At 37.2% G+C, this 18,580-nt stretch overlaps 1 protein-coding gene across 4 annotated transcripts; it reads right to left on the reverse strand.

Moving 5' to 3' along the window:
• Positions 1-1,186: 1,186 nt before the first annotated feature.
• Positions 1,187-17,057, reverse strand: LOC129576433 (protein strawberry notch). Of its 4 annotated transcripts, none has more exons than XM_055461547.1 (14): positions 16,324-17,057; positions 9,437-9,533; positions 8,543-8,884; positions 7,974-8,114; positions 7,404-7,621; positions 6,942-7,245; positions 6,513-6,688; positions 5,363-5,769; positions 5,013-5,166; positions 4,587-4,867; positions 2,964-4,489; positions 2,662-2,797; positions 2,165-2,531; positions 1,187-2,063 (listed from the first exon to the last, which is right to left on the reverse strand). In XM_055461547.1, the coding sequence occupies exons 1-14, from the start codon at positions 16,342-16,344 to the stop codon at positions 1,821-1,823; spliced, it is 4,413 nt and encodes a 1,470-aa protein (XP_055317522.1). In that variant the 5' UTR covers positions 16,345-17,057; the 3' UTR covers positions 1,187-1,820. The 4 variants fall into 4 exon arrangements, with proteins under 4 accessions (XP_055317522.1, XP_055317524.1, XP_055317525.1 ...); XM_055461549.1 differs by having other exon boundaries at positions 16,075-17,057; XM_055461550.1 differs by lacking the exon at positions 7,974-8,114 and having other exon boundaries at positions 16,324-17,056.
• Positions 17,058-18,580: the final 1,523 nt, after the last annotated feature.

Below are 18,580 nucleotides of genomic sequence, written 5' to 3' on the forward strand. Positions count from 1 at the left end.
GACAGTCTGACAGTTTCACATGCTATGTGTTACCCGGGAAATTGAAATGTATTTTTTGTCATAATTCTGTTTTCTTACTTGATTAATTTTTCCAAATTTTATTTGATGTTTTCTTCACTCTGTCAATGACTTCACAAATAAAATAAAACTGACTTGTGTCGTGCAAATGCACTGACAATCAATCAAAGATGTTTTAATCGAATTTGATGGAAAAAAGATAAAATGGTTTAAATTCATGTTTTTAAAAGATGAATCTCAGTCTGTGAGCACTTCAAGTTATTTATTGTACCACCTTCCAAGCTGACAGATGCGTATAATGATATGGAGACTTGATTCATGTCCGTTCCTCTAAAGCACATTGTTCACCAACGATTAGATTATAGATAAAATAAAAACATCAACCACCAAGATATAATTCTCAATAAATTAAAATTGTTGTTTTTTTTATTCGAAATGGATGTCTCTAATGTGTTTGACATAATACAAGCACAACGTCTACATAAAGTTTACACGTGTTTGAGTTAAATGTTAAGGAATATTTTGCTGTCATCCCAAATAAACGTTGAAAAATTAACTAAATTCAACGACATTTTTGTTTGGGCAAAATTGAATTTTGTGCTAAAAATGCTCTAAATTGGACCTGGGCCTCGTTACAAAATTGGCAATACCAATTTTCTTAATAAAGGTATTGAATTAGATTCTTTCTGGCTGTGAATGTTAACCAAAGTATTAAGCGATGTCAATCATTTCGCACAGCACCATGGAACGTATTTAACGGGCAGCTGCAACGTTGCGCTTCAAACACAAAAAGCGCCATCTGCACATATTTGACTATTCAATGTGAACTAGCTGTCATCAGTATCGTTGAGTCATCGATGCTCAATTTATTTTGGGTCGTAAACGGTACATTGAAAATTTCAAATGTGCCGTTTATGACCCAAAATTGAGCATCGATAACTCATCGATACTGATGACAGCTAGTTCACTTTGAATAGTCAAATATGTGCAGATGGCGCTGTAAAATCGTTCACCACTGACAAACGTCAAATTAGTATGGAAAGAAGTCAATGTTGCAGCCTCCCGGTATTTAAATTTAGTGTTTCCAAGTCACCAGTGGAGAAATGACGGAATAGTATTTCATTTACAAATCAATGGTCAATCCAAATTGAAATGAAAAGATGATGCCTTTGAAAAATCAATTAATCAGTTTTTTAATGTTAGAAATTTTGAAGTCGGTAGAATGGGAATTGACACCTTGAAATGTTGCGATGGGATAATGGTTTCATGACCGAAAGAGTAATTCCGAAAAAAGAAGAAACAGTTTATATCAAAATCTACGTTTTGACTAGCAATTTGCAAAAGGACCACATGTTCGATCATCTTTTGAAATATTTTTTACGTCGATTCATATGAATTCATATGTTCATGTATTTTTCTTTCTAATTGAACACAGCATTAAATTAGTTTACTTAATTTTTTTCTTCTCTTTTCTTCACTTATTTAATGATAAACACATAGAAACTGGGTTTATGTCTCTCTTCTTTATCAATTTTAAAAAAAAAAATGAGCGTCTAATTGGATATTTTGGTTTTTTATGCGTTGTCATTAAATTCAAGAAAAAAAAACTGTGCTTTTCATGTGTCGTAACCAAAGAAAAAAAACCATTCCAATTGTTCGGAAATATCAGTTCTCAAAACCATGTTTCTATGTCTTTTGTTTTTTTTTTGTAAGCGTAAACAATCGAATTTGTTTGCAAAATTCGTCTTCTTTCTCTTTTCTCTTAATCCAAAAAAAATAAAAATCAAATCATAATTCAGGAATTAATAGGTGAATGTTTTCTCTTCAACTTTTTCGGCATCACGTTTGAGGTCAGCGATTAGGCTTTCGACGCAAATTTTCGGCACCAGAATTCCAACGATTTTATTGCCATCGGACGTTTTCAAGCGAATCACTTGCATGCGATTGTTACTGGACACACGTGCGGCCAATTGGGTTTCAACCCGCTGCCAAACCGCCAATACTGATCCGGACAGCACGGTGTACGTTCGACGACGTAATCCAACCTGAAACAAAATTATGAAAACCATTTTTTAGTACTTCTATGGCTCCCGATGCGGGTATTTCGGACAATCGACTTGTTTGCGATTGCGAATAATTTTTATACTTCACACTCGACTCCAGACGACACGTTACGACAATTGCCCCGCCAATATGCATGCGAACACGTCTGCACCGATGAATCGTACAGTTGATTCCAGTGTGGTTCGGCCTCATCACTTTGCACCTTCTTGTATTTTTTCTCGATTTCGGCCAATGACTCGTGACGGAATTGCAAACCCGTATTCGGACGATAGATTTTGAACATTACATCCTTCTTGCTGGGCGATTTGTCACTCTTCTTTTTACTTGAGCTCGATGAACCACCCGAACGCTCGTTATCGATCATTACAGCCAGTACGGGCGTTTGTTTGCCATTTCGATTCTGATGCGACAGATAGAAACCTTCTTTTTCACTCGATAAATCGGCCCAACTGAAGGAAAAGAGTTTGAGGTTAGTGATTTTTTGTTGAAAAAAAAAACGATTAAAGCGAAATATTCATTGAATTGAACAGATCTGTTCAAAGCACCAAACTGCTATGGAACAAATGGCTCAACACTTACATATCAATCGCCTCTTGCCAAATCATTCCTCGTTCAACGTGCACTGTGTGCAGTTCAATTGGAGACACTCCCGTGGCGTGCTTCCGAAGGAAACGAATCAATTTTATGCGGTTCACACTCTCGGATTTACCAAGATCTAAAAAAAAAGGATTGAATCAAAATGTTGAAAATTTCGACAAAACAGTGAAAGGTAAAATCTTGATCCGGCTCATTGATGAGCCATCAGTGATGACTTATGATTCGGCCAAGTCGAAACAAAAACCCAAACTTAACAAAAGTCACAATCAAAATTGTCTCCTTACCTAAAATGCCCAAATCGAATCGTCCACTCTTCTTGGCCGATGAGATGGTGGCATTTAATGTGTCCGTAAAGTATTTGAACAAGCGATTTTGTAATTCGACTGGCATTCCAAGAATGCGATTGAGGAACTTCGATATGTTGTTATAATCCTTATCTAGACTTAAAACGCCGGGCGTTGCTTCGCTATTAACAATAAAACCAACACCGACCAGTGCGCCGGCAATATCCTTAAAGAAGTCACCTTTGTAGTCCTTAGGCGGTTGGACCAGCGGTTGTTCATAGCCCATGATACTTTTCATGATTGACTCCAGTGCGCTGCGTCCATACTTATTATCAATGTTGAACTGTGATAAATCACGTGTTTCAGTAGCTCTACGATCGCCGTGAGTCAAAGCGCCAAGTGATTCTAATCGCTTAGCCACTGTCGATGCGAATCGTCGTTCACCCGCAATATCTGATACTAAGAATTTGTATTCAGGTGCATTCACCTGATTCGAACGATGTGTTCTACCAAACTGTTGAATAGCTCGATCGGCTGACCATGGCAGCTCCAAGGTAATGTGTACTCTACGCCTTTGATTGCGTACCCGTCGGTCACTTTGCAACGATATACCACTTGATGCTGCCTCCGAAATGATGGCCACATCTTTTTCACCGTCCATAAACCGTTGCTTTTCCGTTAGATTCAACGTTTCCAATGGAATATCTTGTTCGGATCGTGATTCGTATTGAATTTGTCCGTCTTCAGTCTGTATGACTCTCCCTTTGCGTCCAGTCATCTCGGCCACATTCTCCGGCCCGCCCAGCTCATCGATCAACTGATCGAGTGTGTTCGGCGGCAATCGATCGCCCAATTTTTCAATCTTTTTGAGCAATTCCTCTTTCAATTCGCACGCTCTTTCGATCGCATCTTTTGGCGGCGGACCATAGTTCATCTGGAATCCATTTGTTCCGATTCCGATGGGAGTTGGTTGTACGCTATTTGTGCTTGACGATGCAGTTGCGGCTTTTACTGTTTGTTTTTTCGTGATCAGTTCTTGGATTTTGTCTTGTGTGGACTGTGGCTTCTTCTTCGGCTGTGCATTTGTCTTTTTCACTGGTTTCGTTTTTTTGCTACGAGCCACCCAAGGATCGGTGTCCGAATCACTGTCGTCACCGCCACCAAATGGATTGAAATCATCACTTTGGTTGCTGTCATATTGCTCGTCGTCGGGCTCTTCGTCATCGTCTTCACTTTCGGAATCGGTGTTATTCTTGAAGTCTGAATCGTCAGACATATCGTTGGCATCGTCTGAAAACTCACCGCCACTCACTTCATCTGAATTATTTCGCTTCTTTCGCTTGCGACCACTGAGCTGCACGGTGGACTGCTTACGCTTTGAACCAGATGACGATGCTGCCGTTTTTTTCTCGTCCAAAATTGTTTGAAGAACCGTTTTCTTAGTGACATCCAAACCAAGCAATCGATTGATACGATTTCGATCCGGGGCCGGGAAATGCTTTTCCACCAATGACTGGAATACACCCCTGGAAGAAAAAGAAGGATATGAATTAGTATGTCAAAGACAAATACGGGGAAGAAGAATGACGATTGTGTAGCTGCTTCATCGATATCTTCACTCACTTAGCGGTCGACACAAAATCGGATAATTCACCATCTTCACGTTCCAGTTGTTCGAGTGTTCTAGCCTCTCCCGTCGACTGCAAACCAATCACAACACACTTGCCCATTTTGATCGACTCTCGGGCCACCTTCACCGCATGCTCAACCTTACTAGCGATACATAAGTATTTGAAGAAACGCTGATGAGCGCTCCAGAATTGACCCCACATCGTTTTCTTCATTCGACTCTCCGCGTCGATCAGTTCAGCCGCCTCGGTGAACTTTTGCATCGCTTCCACCCACTGTGATTGAATAGAGGAATTGTAAATTAATTAAATGGCTTTGTTTTTTATCATCATCAGCCAAAATATAATTTAAAATTTTCGGTATTCAATCAAAAGCATTCGAGATTCGTTTTATTTTTGCATTTTGGAAAGTTCAACTCACCAATTCCACTGATTCATCGTAAGACTTTCTGAAGCTGCCGGATAGTGGCACCTCTTCAATATTGAAAGTGACACCGTGGAAACTGAGCTGCCGGGCGATGTACATGCCTCGCAGTTTCATGTCCATAGCAACGATTTCCATGGCGCCAACACCACTGAAATTATTCAAAATAAATTCGATTAGGTAACAATTTCTTCATTTAAATCCAATTTTTGGAACAATTCAATTCGAATGTGATTTTCACAATTTTTCAATTTTTTTTTTAATATCTTTTGTCTACATTTTTACCCAAAAAAAATAACATTTTTACTTGATTATGGATTTTAATTTAAGATGTCTTTGAAAAGTACCGTTTTTCAACAGCAGTAATAAATTCGTTGAACGTAGCGAATGGAGTGCCTTGACCCCACAATCCTAATCGAACCATGTACGCCATATTTCGTGGTTCTGATGCTCCTGTAGCTGATGCATAGACAACACGCGCTTTTGGCAAACGATTTTGTAGTTCAAGTGCTGTTAGACCGGTTTTTGTTGGCTTACTGGATCCAGTTGGGCACAGATTTTTCGCCTTATGACATTCGTCGAACACAATGCACCCGTCGAAATCTGATCCACACCATTGCAATAGTTGCTTGAGTCGAGATTTGTATTTGTTATTATTTCCAGTCGATTCACTGATTAACGCCGAATACGTGCTGAAAATCACACCCTTCTTCACATTCCCATTCACAGTCGAATTGATTTTTGCGTATTTTAACTATAAATGAAAATTGAAAGAAATTGTCGAATTTTGTTTTATTTCTGATTTTTAAATTTTGAATTAATTAAATTCAACACAATTTTGAATTAAAATAGTTTCTTATTATAATTAAATTTCTCAAGAATTTTTCCATTTTTTTTTTGTATTTTTGACACACAAAAAAATACGAAAAAATGTAATTGAAAAAAAATCAGAGATGACTTTAGCGCACCCGAGTATTTTTGTTGTTTTTTCGTTCTACTTTAGCTTTTTGGCCAAATTTTTTTTCAAATAATATTTTGTGTAACATAACGAAGAAGAGCTTACATTTTCTGCCCCCGGTATTCGCATTGTGTGGTCATATGCACTTAGTAATTACGCGCATTGGCTCAATTTTGTAATATTACACAATTTCTACTTTTAGGGATTTTTCTTCATATTTTACTAATATATTAGTAATCATTATTTATATATAAATGTGGTTTTTCATGTGTTTTTTGTTATGTTACACAAAATATTGATACAAAGTGTTTTTTGGCCAAAAAGTAAAGTATAACGAAGAAAAAAACAAAAAAAAGAACACAAATGTGCACTAAAGTCATTTCTGAAAAAAAATTGATTATTCAAAATTGATCAATGAAATTGTATGTTACAAACATTTTTTTGTAAAACAAATTATTTGAAGAAAAAATTCAAAAACGCAATTTTTGATATAAAGAAATTCCAAGATGTTCAATTTTCAGACGAGCGATTTTTCTTACCTTATTCAATGGATAAACTACAATATTGCTAGCACCAATATCTCGTAAATCACGTTCAGCGTCGTATTTTAGGTCATTTGACACGGAGATCCAGATGGCCTTTTTGCGTCCGCGCAAATAATTTTCGAAAATAATTCCGGCAATTGTTCTGCCTTTACCAACACCAGCACCGTCGCCTGATCAAAAATGATTACAATTCATTAACAAAATGTGACTTTTAATCGTTAAAATTTTCACAAAGAAAATTGACGTTGTTCAAGCAAAAAGAATTCTGATGATTTGTCTTATGAAATTTTTATGGGTGAAGAAAAAAGCCTTGAAAGAAATTCAAGCGGTAAAAAATTCTTTAAAAAAAAAACAAAAATCCATAAAAAAAGGATTTTCCGAAAATTTAATTTGGTCTTTGCATGAAACCTTCACCAAACCTACCGATCAAAAATCCAGCTCTGTTTCCATCGGGCAGAAGTTGTTCGTGTGCTTGCGATGCATATGTGATTGATTCGAGCTGCAGCGCACTGAGTAGACCTTTGTCGATGGTTGGATCGTTGGGAATAGCTACTTTATATGTCACATCGGCCGGTTCAACCGATGACAGTGAAGCCGTTTCAACAACTGGATCGGGATGTTTTTTACCCAATTTCAATTTGGCAGGCCAGTAGTCAGCGTACGTTTCTGCTACACCCATTTCTTCTTCTTCAGCCTCATCTTCTTCTGGTTGGACCAGTTGTGGTTGCTACAAAAGCCAAAGAAATTTGTGTAAGAGTTGGATTTTTATGCGACGAAAAATTTGAAGTTAAAATAAAAGAGGTGTAACCAATTTTGAAAAATTTTGTGATTTTTTAATCACAATAATAGATGATTTGAAAATATATGAGCAAAAAGCACACTTACCCCATACATCGTTGGCTTTTGTGTTTGTTCCATGCACATTTGTAGTAAATTGTTGGGAATACCTTTTGTTAAAAAGTCTGGATTGTATGCTAGTAGCTTCTGAATATTCTGTAACATTGCTTGATATGTTTGCACAACGTTGGGATTGCTCATTGAGCCTCCGCTCAACGCGCCCATTGCTCCGCCAAGACCACCAAAACCACCGGCTCCCATTTCCACTGTGATCCAATGAATGAAAACAAAAAATTATTAATTTTTCATATGAAATATTTTCGGAAACTACTAATGGAACAATTTACAGGATGTGAATAAAAATAATGAATAAAATAAAATATACAAAGGTTTTTTGAGCATTCCTTCAATCCAATAAATAAACTCATAAACATTCTGTGCTAAATTATTTTTCTGACGGAATTCACAAGAAATTACTGCCATTTTTGAACCATCAATTGGGTAAGAATGGAATGATAAAATTTCAACTCAGTTTTGCCAATGACATTAATTCATACAGAGATGATTAGTGCATTTCGGTCCCGAGTTTTTGAGGGGCTTGCCGAAGAGAGAACTTACTCTGTGCTAAAAGCGAAGCGGCCATATTGTTAATGGAATAGAGGCTTGGTGATGATGAAACTGAACCTAAACCTCCTAAGCCAGCTGCATTCATCATTGGCATCGATGAATTCGCAGCGCTTGCACTTCGCATTCCAAACGCTGATTCCCATACGCAAGCATAAATAACCAAATTCATGTTTTGAGTTAAAAAAAAATAATTACCAAAACAATAATTTTCAACGAATTTGCATTCAGAAGCAATTTTGAAAATTTTTATTTTTCGTTTGAAAAATTTCTTTTTTAATTAAAAAAAAAATTATTGCCAAAATCAGTCAGTATATTCAATTTTTTTCTGTTTCTCCCAAGCTAATCTTTTTTCCTACAAAAAATTCAAACTAATTCTTCAACATCATTTGCTAATTGGATTTAGTTTGAATTTCATTTCTGTAGATTTTTCTAAAAAATGCTTCGCCTCAAAACTTTATTCATGAAACAAATTAAGTGAAGTAGTGAATTCACTAGAGTTCACACACTTAACTATACTTCACTACACAACTTATCATGATAAAGATGTAAAAGCCATTTACCTTGCGGCGGTGCTTGCATTTTGATGCCTGCTCCATAGCCAGCTGCATTTGTGTATACCATCGCTGCATTGGATGCGGCTGTGATGTTCGTTGTTGTCGATGGTGGATGAACTCGGGTCGATGCTGTATTTACTTTCGGCAGAAATGGTTTCAAAATCGATTCGGCCGGTATTAAATGTTTCAGCACCGGCTGCGGTTGATTACTTGCTGTGCCAATCGCATTCGATGTTAAATCGAATGTTGTTGCTTTTGCTGTGCTATTTGATTGACTGTTAATTAATGGATTACTCTGGGTTGTTTGCTTGCCGAAACTGGCAGCCGTGGCCAAGTCTCGACCACCACCTGCAAAAACATAGACAAGATGGAAATTCAATAAAATGCTATGTCATCCATTAGGAATTTTAATTTAGACGAAGAGCATGTCGTTCATTTTCGTTGAAAGTTTTGACTTCTTCATTACTACGTGGTGCCAAAAATATAAGTAAATAACACATGCCTATGAGCAAATATAGTTTTGAAATATAGTTTTTCCAGGTTGAAAAATGGAGCGATTGATTTAAATTTAAAGAACTCGAATTGAATCGAAATGTTTATTTCTCACTTCTTTTTTTTCTCAAATTCCAAGAATTTTCTAGGTTTTAAATTTCCAAATGAATTTTTCAACAACAAAAAACTATTCAAAAAGTCATTACATTATTTTTTTTATTTATCGAGACAATTTGTCTGACTCTTAATCATTTCTCTTATCAATTTTTTTTAAATTTTATTGTTTTTCTATCGAAAAGCGATTTTTTTCTGAAGAAATTCCAATTGAATGAAGAAATACGAAGAAAAAAGTGAACAAATTAGACAAAAAAACTCTCTTCCAACGATAATAATACAAATTCAACTCACCAGGAACTTCAATTTTATCGGGGTCTTCATCGTCATCAAAATCTGATCCGGACGATACATCCAAGTCATCGTCTTCGAACATTTCCTTTGTATTTGCCTGTGAATGTGTTGAATGCAAATCGATAAATGAATAAATGGATATTTCGTGTATATCTGAAAATAATTTATGTACTCCAAGCTAAATTGAATAAATTGATGTTTTACCATGAAATCGAAACATTCGTTCATTAAATTTGCATGTAATTTTCGTATCATGAAACATGAATATTCGATTGATTTGTGAACAAGGAGTAAGAGCTACTAGAACTACTTCCCTAGTAAAATTTTAACCAAGGTGGGAAGATTATCTCTGAGGGATGCATTTGCTCAAAAGGATGAATAGTCTTAGAAGGTGAATTTACCATCATCAAGATGTATCTCAAATGTCCACTCATTTCTAAATCAAAATCAATGTGTGCTATTTTGAAGATAGTATCTTCAAAGCATAAAATTTATTGATTTCCCATTTATTAAAAATAACATGCGTCTCGCGACTTAATTCCCATGATCCAACGTGTAAGTTTTCCGTTCGATAAATTCGTGAATTTGATCAAATTTGTCGAAAACATATTCCTTGCACATTGCATTTAGTATTGGTAAATGGAGTCTCATGAAAATTGTATGGCTGAAAATGTTGTCGGCTGGCAAATTTACTGCCATGAAATTAATAATATGCTGTGAATATATTTGGTGCAGTTTGTGATGCCAGTAAATAAATTAATATCAAAATATATTGTGCAGATAGAGCGAGTGAGCTAGAGAGCGAGAGTGAGAAGGAGATAGATTGATAGAGAATGTAAACTGGAGAAGGTGGAGTCTAACAATGTTAGGCGTATGCATACACACATACATTGCCGTTTTGAGGTTCATATATGATTAGTTGCTTAAATATTGAATAGACATTTCGGGGATATTTGTTGAATGATTAAATTAAATTGCGTTCGAGAGTTCGGTGTGACAGGTCGATATGGTTCGAATGAGAGGAATGAAGCAGTGAGCGCGCTCCAAACTTGTAATTAATTTTATGATTTCACATATAAACACAACGAGCACGGTGCATTTGCGCGATGTTGAAATAACAGCCAATGGATTTGAATTTCATATATGATGAAATATAAACACGTTGTTTGTTTATAATTGACGATGCAATTCAAGTGCACCTTTTGGAGACGTCGACAACGACAAATGGACCGAGACGATGCAGCCTCATCCCATTGATCCCCGTCAGGTATCTTTGCATAAATTCCACCTTGGGCCGCTCACACTCTACACGCGCACACAAGGGCCTTATGAATGTTTCATGTGGAAACGCGACGGCTACTGTTGCTTGGTCGCCGTCTCAGACAGTCGAATGTTTACATTTGATATCGATTTTCACGGGGACACGTCAACCGAACATTGTCCAAAGACACACAACCAATGGGAATTGTATAGTTTGTTGTGTGCAAAATTCCCGAATGATTTATCATTTCGCTCAAATGATTTGTTTTGGTGCGGCGAGTTTCGTCTACGTTGCGCGTATGCAAATAATAATAAGTTGGTGAATAATTCACGAATTGCATCGTCATTTTCGTAAGAAGTTGAGAGAGTCTGGTGTGCTTACGGAACCAAACCAAACAACATCAATAAATTGCGATCGATTTTCGCTGGAGAGTGCATTGGTGCAAGTGCATGTGAGAGTACGGGTACATTGCATTCTATCGACTGCAATTCCAATTTAATGATTGCGATGACGCGCTAACACAACCGACTGCCTCTTTCTCTCCTTCCTTTGTCTTCACCGTCTTCTTCGCCGTAGTCGATGCAACGCGTGCGTTCTCTACCTCAATACATCGACTCAATAATAATTCTGCATGCATTTACATACACTCAACTCGTGTATACATTTATGGATGCAGTTTTGAGTTGGTCCCATTCCATACAATATATACGTTTATCGAACCGATTCGCCGGACAATTTTGTTTTCTTCACCATTCCAGGCAGAGGAAAAAAAACACAAACATATTTTACAATTCGTACAAATTCAATTTTCATCATCATTGCTTGTGAAAGCAAAATACTTAAGAGAGAGAGAGAGAGAGAGAGAGAGAGGGGGGAGGGAGAGAGAGAGAGAGAGAGTTTACAAGATGCTACTCCGCTGAACCAACGATTCTGCTTACGAAAACACTTCAAATGAACGTGCACTTAAAATGCAAGCCGTTTTGGTGTGTGCATCATAGCATAAAACACACATATATCTCTCGTATGTGTATTGAAAATACGGTTCACTTCGTTGTTCAAATGGTCATTACACTCTCACAATCATTGCGATTGTCTTGAACTTAGGCACACATTTTCGTGTTTTTCGACATTATATTATGCGATGCTATTCGAACCACATCACACACTCTGTGTGTACAATTTCCTAGTTTTGCTGTACATATTCGCTTCAAGCGCCCATTCGGTTATATTTGCTACTGTATGTAGCGTATACAGTTACTGCAGCCGGGCCACAATAACGCGCTTTAGATTTTGTTGCATATCATCTTCATTATATGCAATTTCTGCTTAAATGGTAACGACGCGCTCTCTCTATCTCACTCACTCGCTTGCTCGTTCGGAATGCATCAATGCGAAAAATGCACGACGCTCAACTAAAACTCAATTTAGACAAACGATGGCATTTTCAAAATTTTCGATTTTGCCGAAATTATTTTGGCATTCCGCTGAAAATTTCATAGCCATTTCGAACCCACGTCGTCATGGGACACATAAATGAGCGAGGTAAATATTTATTTTATGCAGAATATACACTTTTGTATACACAAATTGCCCTTTTCAAACGAATACGCTTCGTTTCCACATTCCCAATTTCGCAAATCTACCAAAAGCCAAACCAAGCCATACCATATCATAACCAAGTCTAATAAAGAGATTCGATTCTCAATGCATCGATAGCATTTGATTTGATGTGATGGGATTAGAGTGAGAGGGAGAAAGGGAGGGAGAGAAATAGAGCAATGAGAAGTTTATTTGCATGCAAACTGCATTCCTTGCCGAATAAACGAATATTTGATGAGTTGAAATCGGAGATTTTGATGTGAAAATTCATGGAATTTTCCGACTCATTTGGTTGAAGGTTGGAAAAGTAATTGCATGGTTTTTTTCTTGCACAATGCACATTAATTTTTATTATTGAGAGATTTTCTGATCGTCACAATTTTTCCTTCAATTTTTGGTGAAAATTGTTCGCAAAGAACTTCTCCATAAAGAAAGAATGAATTCTTTCAAATTATTATGAATACGAAAAAAATTCTGTATTTTTTTTTATAAATACGCTATTTTTAACGCTAGCTCTTTAAAATTTTACCCATTTTTTTGCCCAGAACATTTGAATTGTAACGATTCTTCAAAAATCTTCAATTTCCTATCAAAAACTAATAATTATTGTAAACAGCTTTAGATTTTTGTGTAAAACCGTTCATTTTTAAAAAGAAAAATCATATTCGTTGTTCATATGCGTTGTTTACACTGTAAAATCCAACGTTCTAAATGTATCAAATGTTCGATCACAACCCATTACATATTCTTCGCCAAACATGAAGCATCACATTTTCTTTCTAATTCCTGTTATTTATGTACTAATTCCGCCAAAATTCTGTGCGCGTGCTTTCGTAAATCTGTAGTTAGTTTGGGTCGGAATATTTCATCAAGCAAAAAAAAGAGAAAGAGTTTGATATTTCATGCGTTGACGTGTATTTGATGGTGAATCAAAGTTTTGTGCATAAGTTTTCGTTGCATGTGACGTTGAGTGTGAAGTTTGTGAGTGATCAATTTGTTGTTATTGAGTTCTTGTTTTCGAATGGAAAATTATAAATGCATGTCGAAGTTGTTTACCAAAATTCCAGTTTCATCGCTAAAACATATGTACATTCGGTATTATGTATGAAAAACCCAGTGTATATTTTGCGACATATAGTTTTGGGCTTTGGCTGCAAATGTGCCGTAAAAAGTGGATATATTAGGATTGGATGGAAAATCAAAAACGGTTTCAACGAAAATGCTGTTATCAAAAGTGTGTTATTCCGTTGCATTTGATGGCTAAGCCCTTTGACACTCGCACAAATAGACCGTGGGCAAGTTGGTAAATCGACTCAAAATTTGTGTATCAAATGGTGTGTATATGTGGTGTGTGTGTGTACAGCACAATATACGTGTGCGTTGCGTCGATTTGGTTTTGTCTTTTGTGGGAATGAAGCAGCGCGATTTGAAAATGATATCGAATGGTGTTTGATATAGGCAGGTTTTCGGTGGTTGAACCGAGGGATGGTTGCGAAGACGATAGAAAAGGGTTAGAGAGATACTGTTTGTATATAGCTGTATGTATGTACAAGTCGAACCGTATGCAAACTAGTCTGTTTGTTGCGTTGCATAGGCAACATAATGGCCACAATCCCTCATTTGAGAATATTTTATTAGATTGCTTGCATATATTAGTATTAAACTGGATTCTCGGCCTCTCTCTCTCTCTACAGTTCACTTTGGACCGTGTGCATTCTGAGGCCAAGGCGAATGAGTTATGATTTTGATCGTTGAAACGAGAATAGTTGTGATTTTCTATGAAAATTGTCATGTCCAGCTTGAGCTCAGAATTTTCGATAACGAACGGGTTTTTGAAACGATGCATAGCTGAACCGGTCTAACTATAACCGCTGTCTATCGAGGACATTTTTGTGGTGAATTTACTCGCCCTCTCTCCGTTTGCTCTTTGTTGTTCGATGCATTGCATGCGAGGAAAGTGCGAAGGCGAGAAGGTACAGAAGATACGTGAATTATGTGAAAGTGGCCGATGGCGTTTGCCAAAATGTGCACACAAACATAAGAACTTCTCAAATGGTTTTGTATGATGATAATGCGTGTTCAACTTGAGATAACATCATGTCGTCAACTGATGAGGCGAGTGCGGGTGCACGCGGTGGGGCCGACTCACAACCGAAAATCGTCCGTCTAATATGTGAGCGATAGAGAGAGTTAGATTTGTGTGGGCCATTATATTGTTATATAATGAATTTACCGTCATTCCGATCGGAAGAAAGTGCATACATCACCCACTACACAGCTCCCACTGTACAACGTACAATGGCGTTCGTGCCAAACGGTACAATAGACAAAAGGATTTTCAATTCCGAATCCTTTTGCACCGATGAGAACCGAATAAGAGCTGACAATTCAATGAAAAACATACACAGAAATACACACACGTCACAAATATGCGTCATTTTAGTTATACAATGGACGATGTTTCGATGCCGAAACCAAAACTAAAATACCTAGTCGCTGATGCTAGCAAATCAATCCCCCCACAAAACTATTATAATATTGTGTGTGTGTGTATACCTGTGAGTAGTGCTGTTGTTGGTGGTGTTCTTGTTGTTGCAGTGTGTCTATAGGATGTCGTGATAGCGATTCACAGTGAGGCGAAGCGAAACGACACTGACTATGATATAATATATTGAGAAATTTTCGTGCAAATTCTCGGAATATTCAAAAGGATATAATATTGACACCGCAATCAACTAAGTTTTCATTCGTTCAATACGCATACACTTGTAAATGAAATTGCCTGTGATGGTTTTGTCATTGCCTTACCAAAATAGTAAATAAATTTTCGGATGCGAACATGGAAAGTGCACACCAAATTTCAATTAAACTAAACAGTGAACAGCCATAAAATCAATAAAACATTTTCAACTCGCCACACCCAGCACAAATACGAGAATATCTTGAAAATTAAATCGAACGCTCAATTGAACGGACGAAAACTTTATTTTTTTCGTCCGCAATTTATGGTAGTTTTTCATTCGAATTGCTTCGCCAATGTTTGGATTCTAGGTGAATTGGCCGGTATCAACAATCAATTGAATTGTTTTGATGGGAAAAAAATGTGCGAACGCGGTGAAAAGAGAGGGCTACAGTGTACTGTTACTGTTGCTGCTGCTGCTGCTATTCAGCAGGAGAAAAGCGGAAAATAAAAAATAAACGAAAGGAAAAATAGCATTTGTTTTGGGAATTTGTGCGACGAGAACTGTCACATCTCGCAGCATGGAAAAAAAATTCGCTCAGCAGAGGAGAATCGGATGACACGAGAGAAAAAAAAGTTTGTGCATCGAATGAACGAACAAACACGGCACACTCAACCAGCTAGTTGTCTCGCTCTAACGCAGTCAAACTCTCATTTGCATTTTTTCCCATTCATTGACAACTCTTTTTTTTGTTTTGCCCGTATTTTTTCCCGATTCAAACGATTTTGGGTTATGTTTGTGCACCACAATTGCTTGCTATCGCCGGATTTTTGGCTAAAATTCGGCCCAAAATTACATGAAAATTTAATAGAATTTAGAAATTTGAAATGTTTAGGGCGGATTACATGGAAAAATCAATAAATTTTGGGTCGACTAAATTTCATTCTATGACGAAATCAGTGAAACTGACTCGACTCATAGCTGCTGTGATGATATTTGCAAGAGACTCATCTTTAAACTTAGCTACACATTACATGAATTGATGAGAAAATTAACACAAAAACAAAAAAGAAATTGAAAATCAAATTAATAATTACCATTTCATACATGTCTGTATATTACAACCAAAGAGTGTTGGAGTGTGATGTGTTGCACATTCCAAATGTCAAAATGAACAGAAGAAGGCAAGAAAAAACCGAAACACAAACGAAAAATGTTGTCGCAAACAAAAGAAAGCGGTCGATTTATTTATTTTTTTTCTTTTCTCGCGTAAACTCAAAATCAAATTCTCAGAAATGAACCAAAGAAAAGTGTACATTGGTTGTGCGACAGTTTCATAAACTTACGGCTTTCACGGTCTTCGGCATGGTTTTTTGCCCACTGACAAAAGTCTGTTTTTCTGCTCTCTTTTTTTATTTTGTTCGTGTTCTCAAATGCGAGCACAAAAAAATGTCTATTCGATCGCAGTTGCCGCAATACCAATTGATTGGCAACAACAACAACCACAATGAAAAAGCGGCCAGCAAAAAAAAAAAATGTCAAATACACAAGCACTTCGCTACTATTGAAAAACGGGGCAAATGTAGAGCGAAAAAAAATGTGTGTACCGAAATCAAAGCGAGATGCACTGTGAGTGAGAAAAAAAATCTAGCTCGCTCTTTACTCGTTCAAATATTTCTCCTCACTGAAATACACTCACACTTTGTCTATTTGCTTCGCACTCTATCGCATTTATGGTCGACTGTATCGTGTGTAATTAAAAATTGTACTATTTCTATTTCGTATTTTACCACTTCAACTATTCTCCACTTTTCAGATTCAGCGTTTCTTCTGTTTTTCGTTCTTTCTTTTTTTGTTCCTTGTTCAATTCACATAGTCATTGTTTCACACAGCACGCAAACGCACTACGCGATTGTGCGACAGAGTAAACCGGTACACTCAACGAAATACTGTTGTCTCGGTCGGTTCAATAGCAGTAGCACTGTGTGCCTTAAATAAATATCGGTCGAAGTGTGTTTCTTGAAAAGTGGATAGTTTTTTGAACGAACCGTTCAGCTCAGCATTTGAAGTGACACTGGCTACTTGTACGGCATCTAAGCTATACTTTGGGCACGGAACGTCTTGCTATCCGTCTGTATGCTGATGCGGCAACAGTGCGTTGCGTGTGCTGTTTCAATCGATTCTCATACGTGAACAAGAATTTAGACATATGTTCCTTGCGTTTTCGGTTCGCAAGCCATCTATAATACGGTGTGTTTGCAACGACGATTTTCTCGTTGATGAAAGAGAACGGACGACCAAAACGGCACCATATATCTTGCTCACTTACACAAGCTAAGCACATTTTTTTTTCTTGTCGTCGTCGTCGTCGGTTGTAATGTGTAGACGCGCGCGTGTGACGTTTGAATTCTTTTTTCTTGATTTGTGTGTTGTGCAGCAGCTCGATTGTTATCATGGATTTCTGTCAAATAAACGGAGAAAAATGCCATGTGATTTTTTCCATGCACATGAACGGATGAAGACGAATGAAACGGAGTAATTTTTTTTCGGGAAGTGAAACGCATGTATGATAGCATATGGAACACCCGTCTCTGTCTCTTTTTGACCAATGTGCAATTTTTACATGCATCAAAACAATTTATTTGCAGCTGTCATTCGGTGCCAACACACATTTCTTCGCATATTTCGATTTTTCGACACACAATTTATGCGAATTTCAGACACACACGTTTTTCTGGTTCTTTGTTCACGGCAATTTTTGTGTTCAACGATGTTTGTTGGTGGGCACGCGGGACCGCTTTTGTATTGTTTTGATCGCTTTTGACACATGACTTTTGTATTGTTTATAACTTTTGTTGTTGCTGCTGTGGTTGACGCTTACTTCCTTTCCTTTTACCGCTCACGACGTCGTTTTTAATACCACACACTCTGGGCTAACATGTGTGATTCGGTTTTTTTTTTAGTGAGACAACATGTGAGCATCGCTCATTGCCAATTTTGTGAACGAAGTTTGTTGCCTACTTTGATGTAATCGACAAAACACGTGCGAATCGACAGCATCGCAACTAAACGTTCGCCAATCACTTTATCTGGCCGAAACAATGCAGCGATTGTTTTATGAAAACAAAACTATCGCTTTGCAGCATTTTATCTGCAGTGGATTTTTGTTACATCAAAATCCCATTGATGATGAAAATCTGCTGCGAGCAAAGAAATAAATAAAAGTGTTGATATCAATGTTCCAAGAAATTGAATTTTTTCAGAAATGAAGAATTCTGCTGATCGGTTGATTTGACTTTGTACCAGTTTGAAACCTTCTACGAATTTGACACCGCATTTTTTATAAACAGAGCAAATTATCGCGCTTATCGCACCAATATGAATCACATGTGCCGCCCTCAAACTTTGATTCATCGTGACTTTTGGATCGTGAAAAAATGATGAAATTCTGCAGTGGATTTGGATATATAAATATTTACACAACCGCATGAAATATATATACCAAACACACACACACACATTCCAATGATAAGATCTTTCAACGCTTTGAGGCTAACGTGATCGGAAACTGTTAACAGGTTTTAGTGGTGGAAAACCTGTCAA

The sequence above is a fragment of the Sitodiplosis mosellana genome, unplaced genomic scaffold, assembly GCF_009176505.1.
Source record: "Sitodiplosis mosellana isolate CC-2019 unplaced genomic scaffold, AAFC_SMos_1.0 Smas_scaffold_6185, whole genome shotgun sequence".
NCBI classification, from domain to species: domain Eukaryota; kingdom Metazoa; phylum Arthropoda; class Insecta; order Diptera; family Cecidomyiidae; genus Sitodiplosis; species Sitodiplosis mosellana.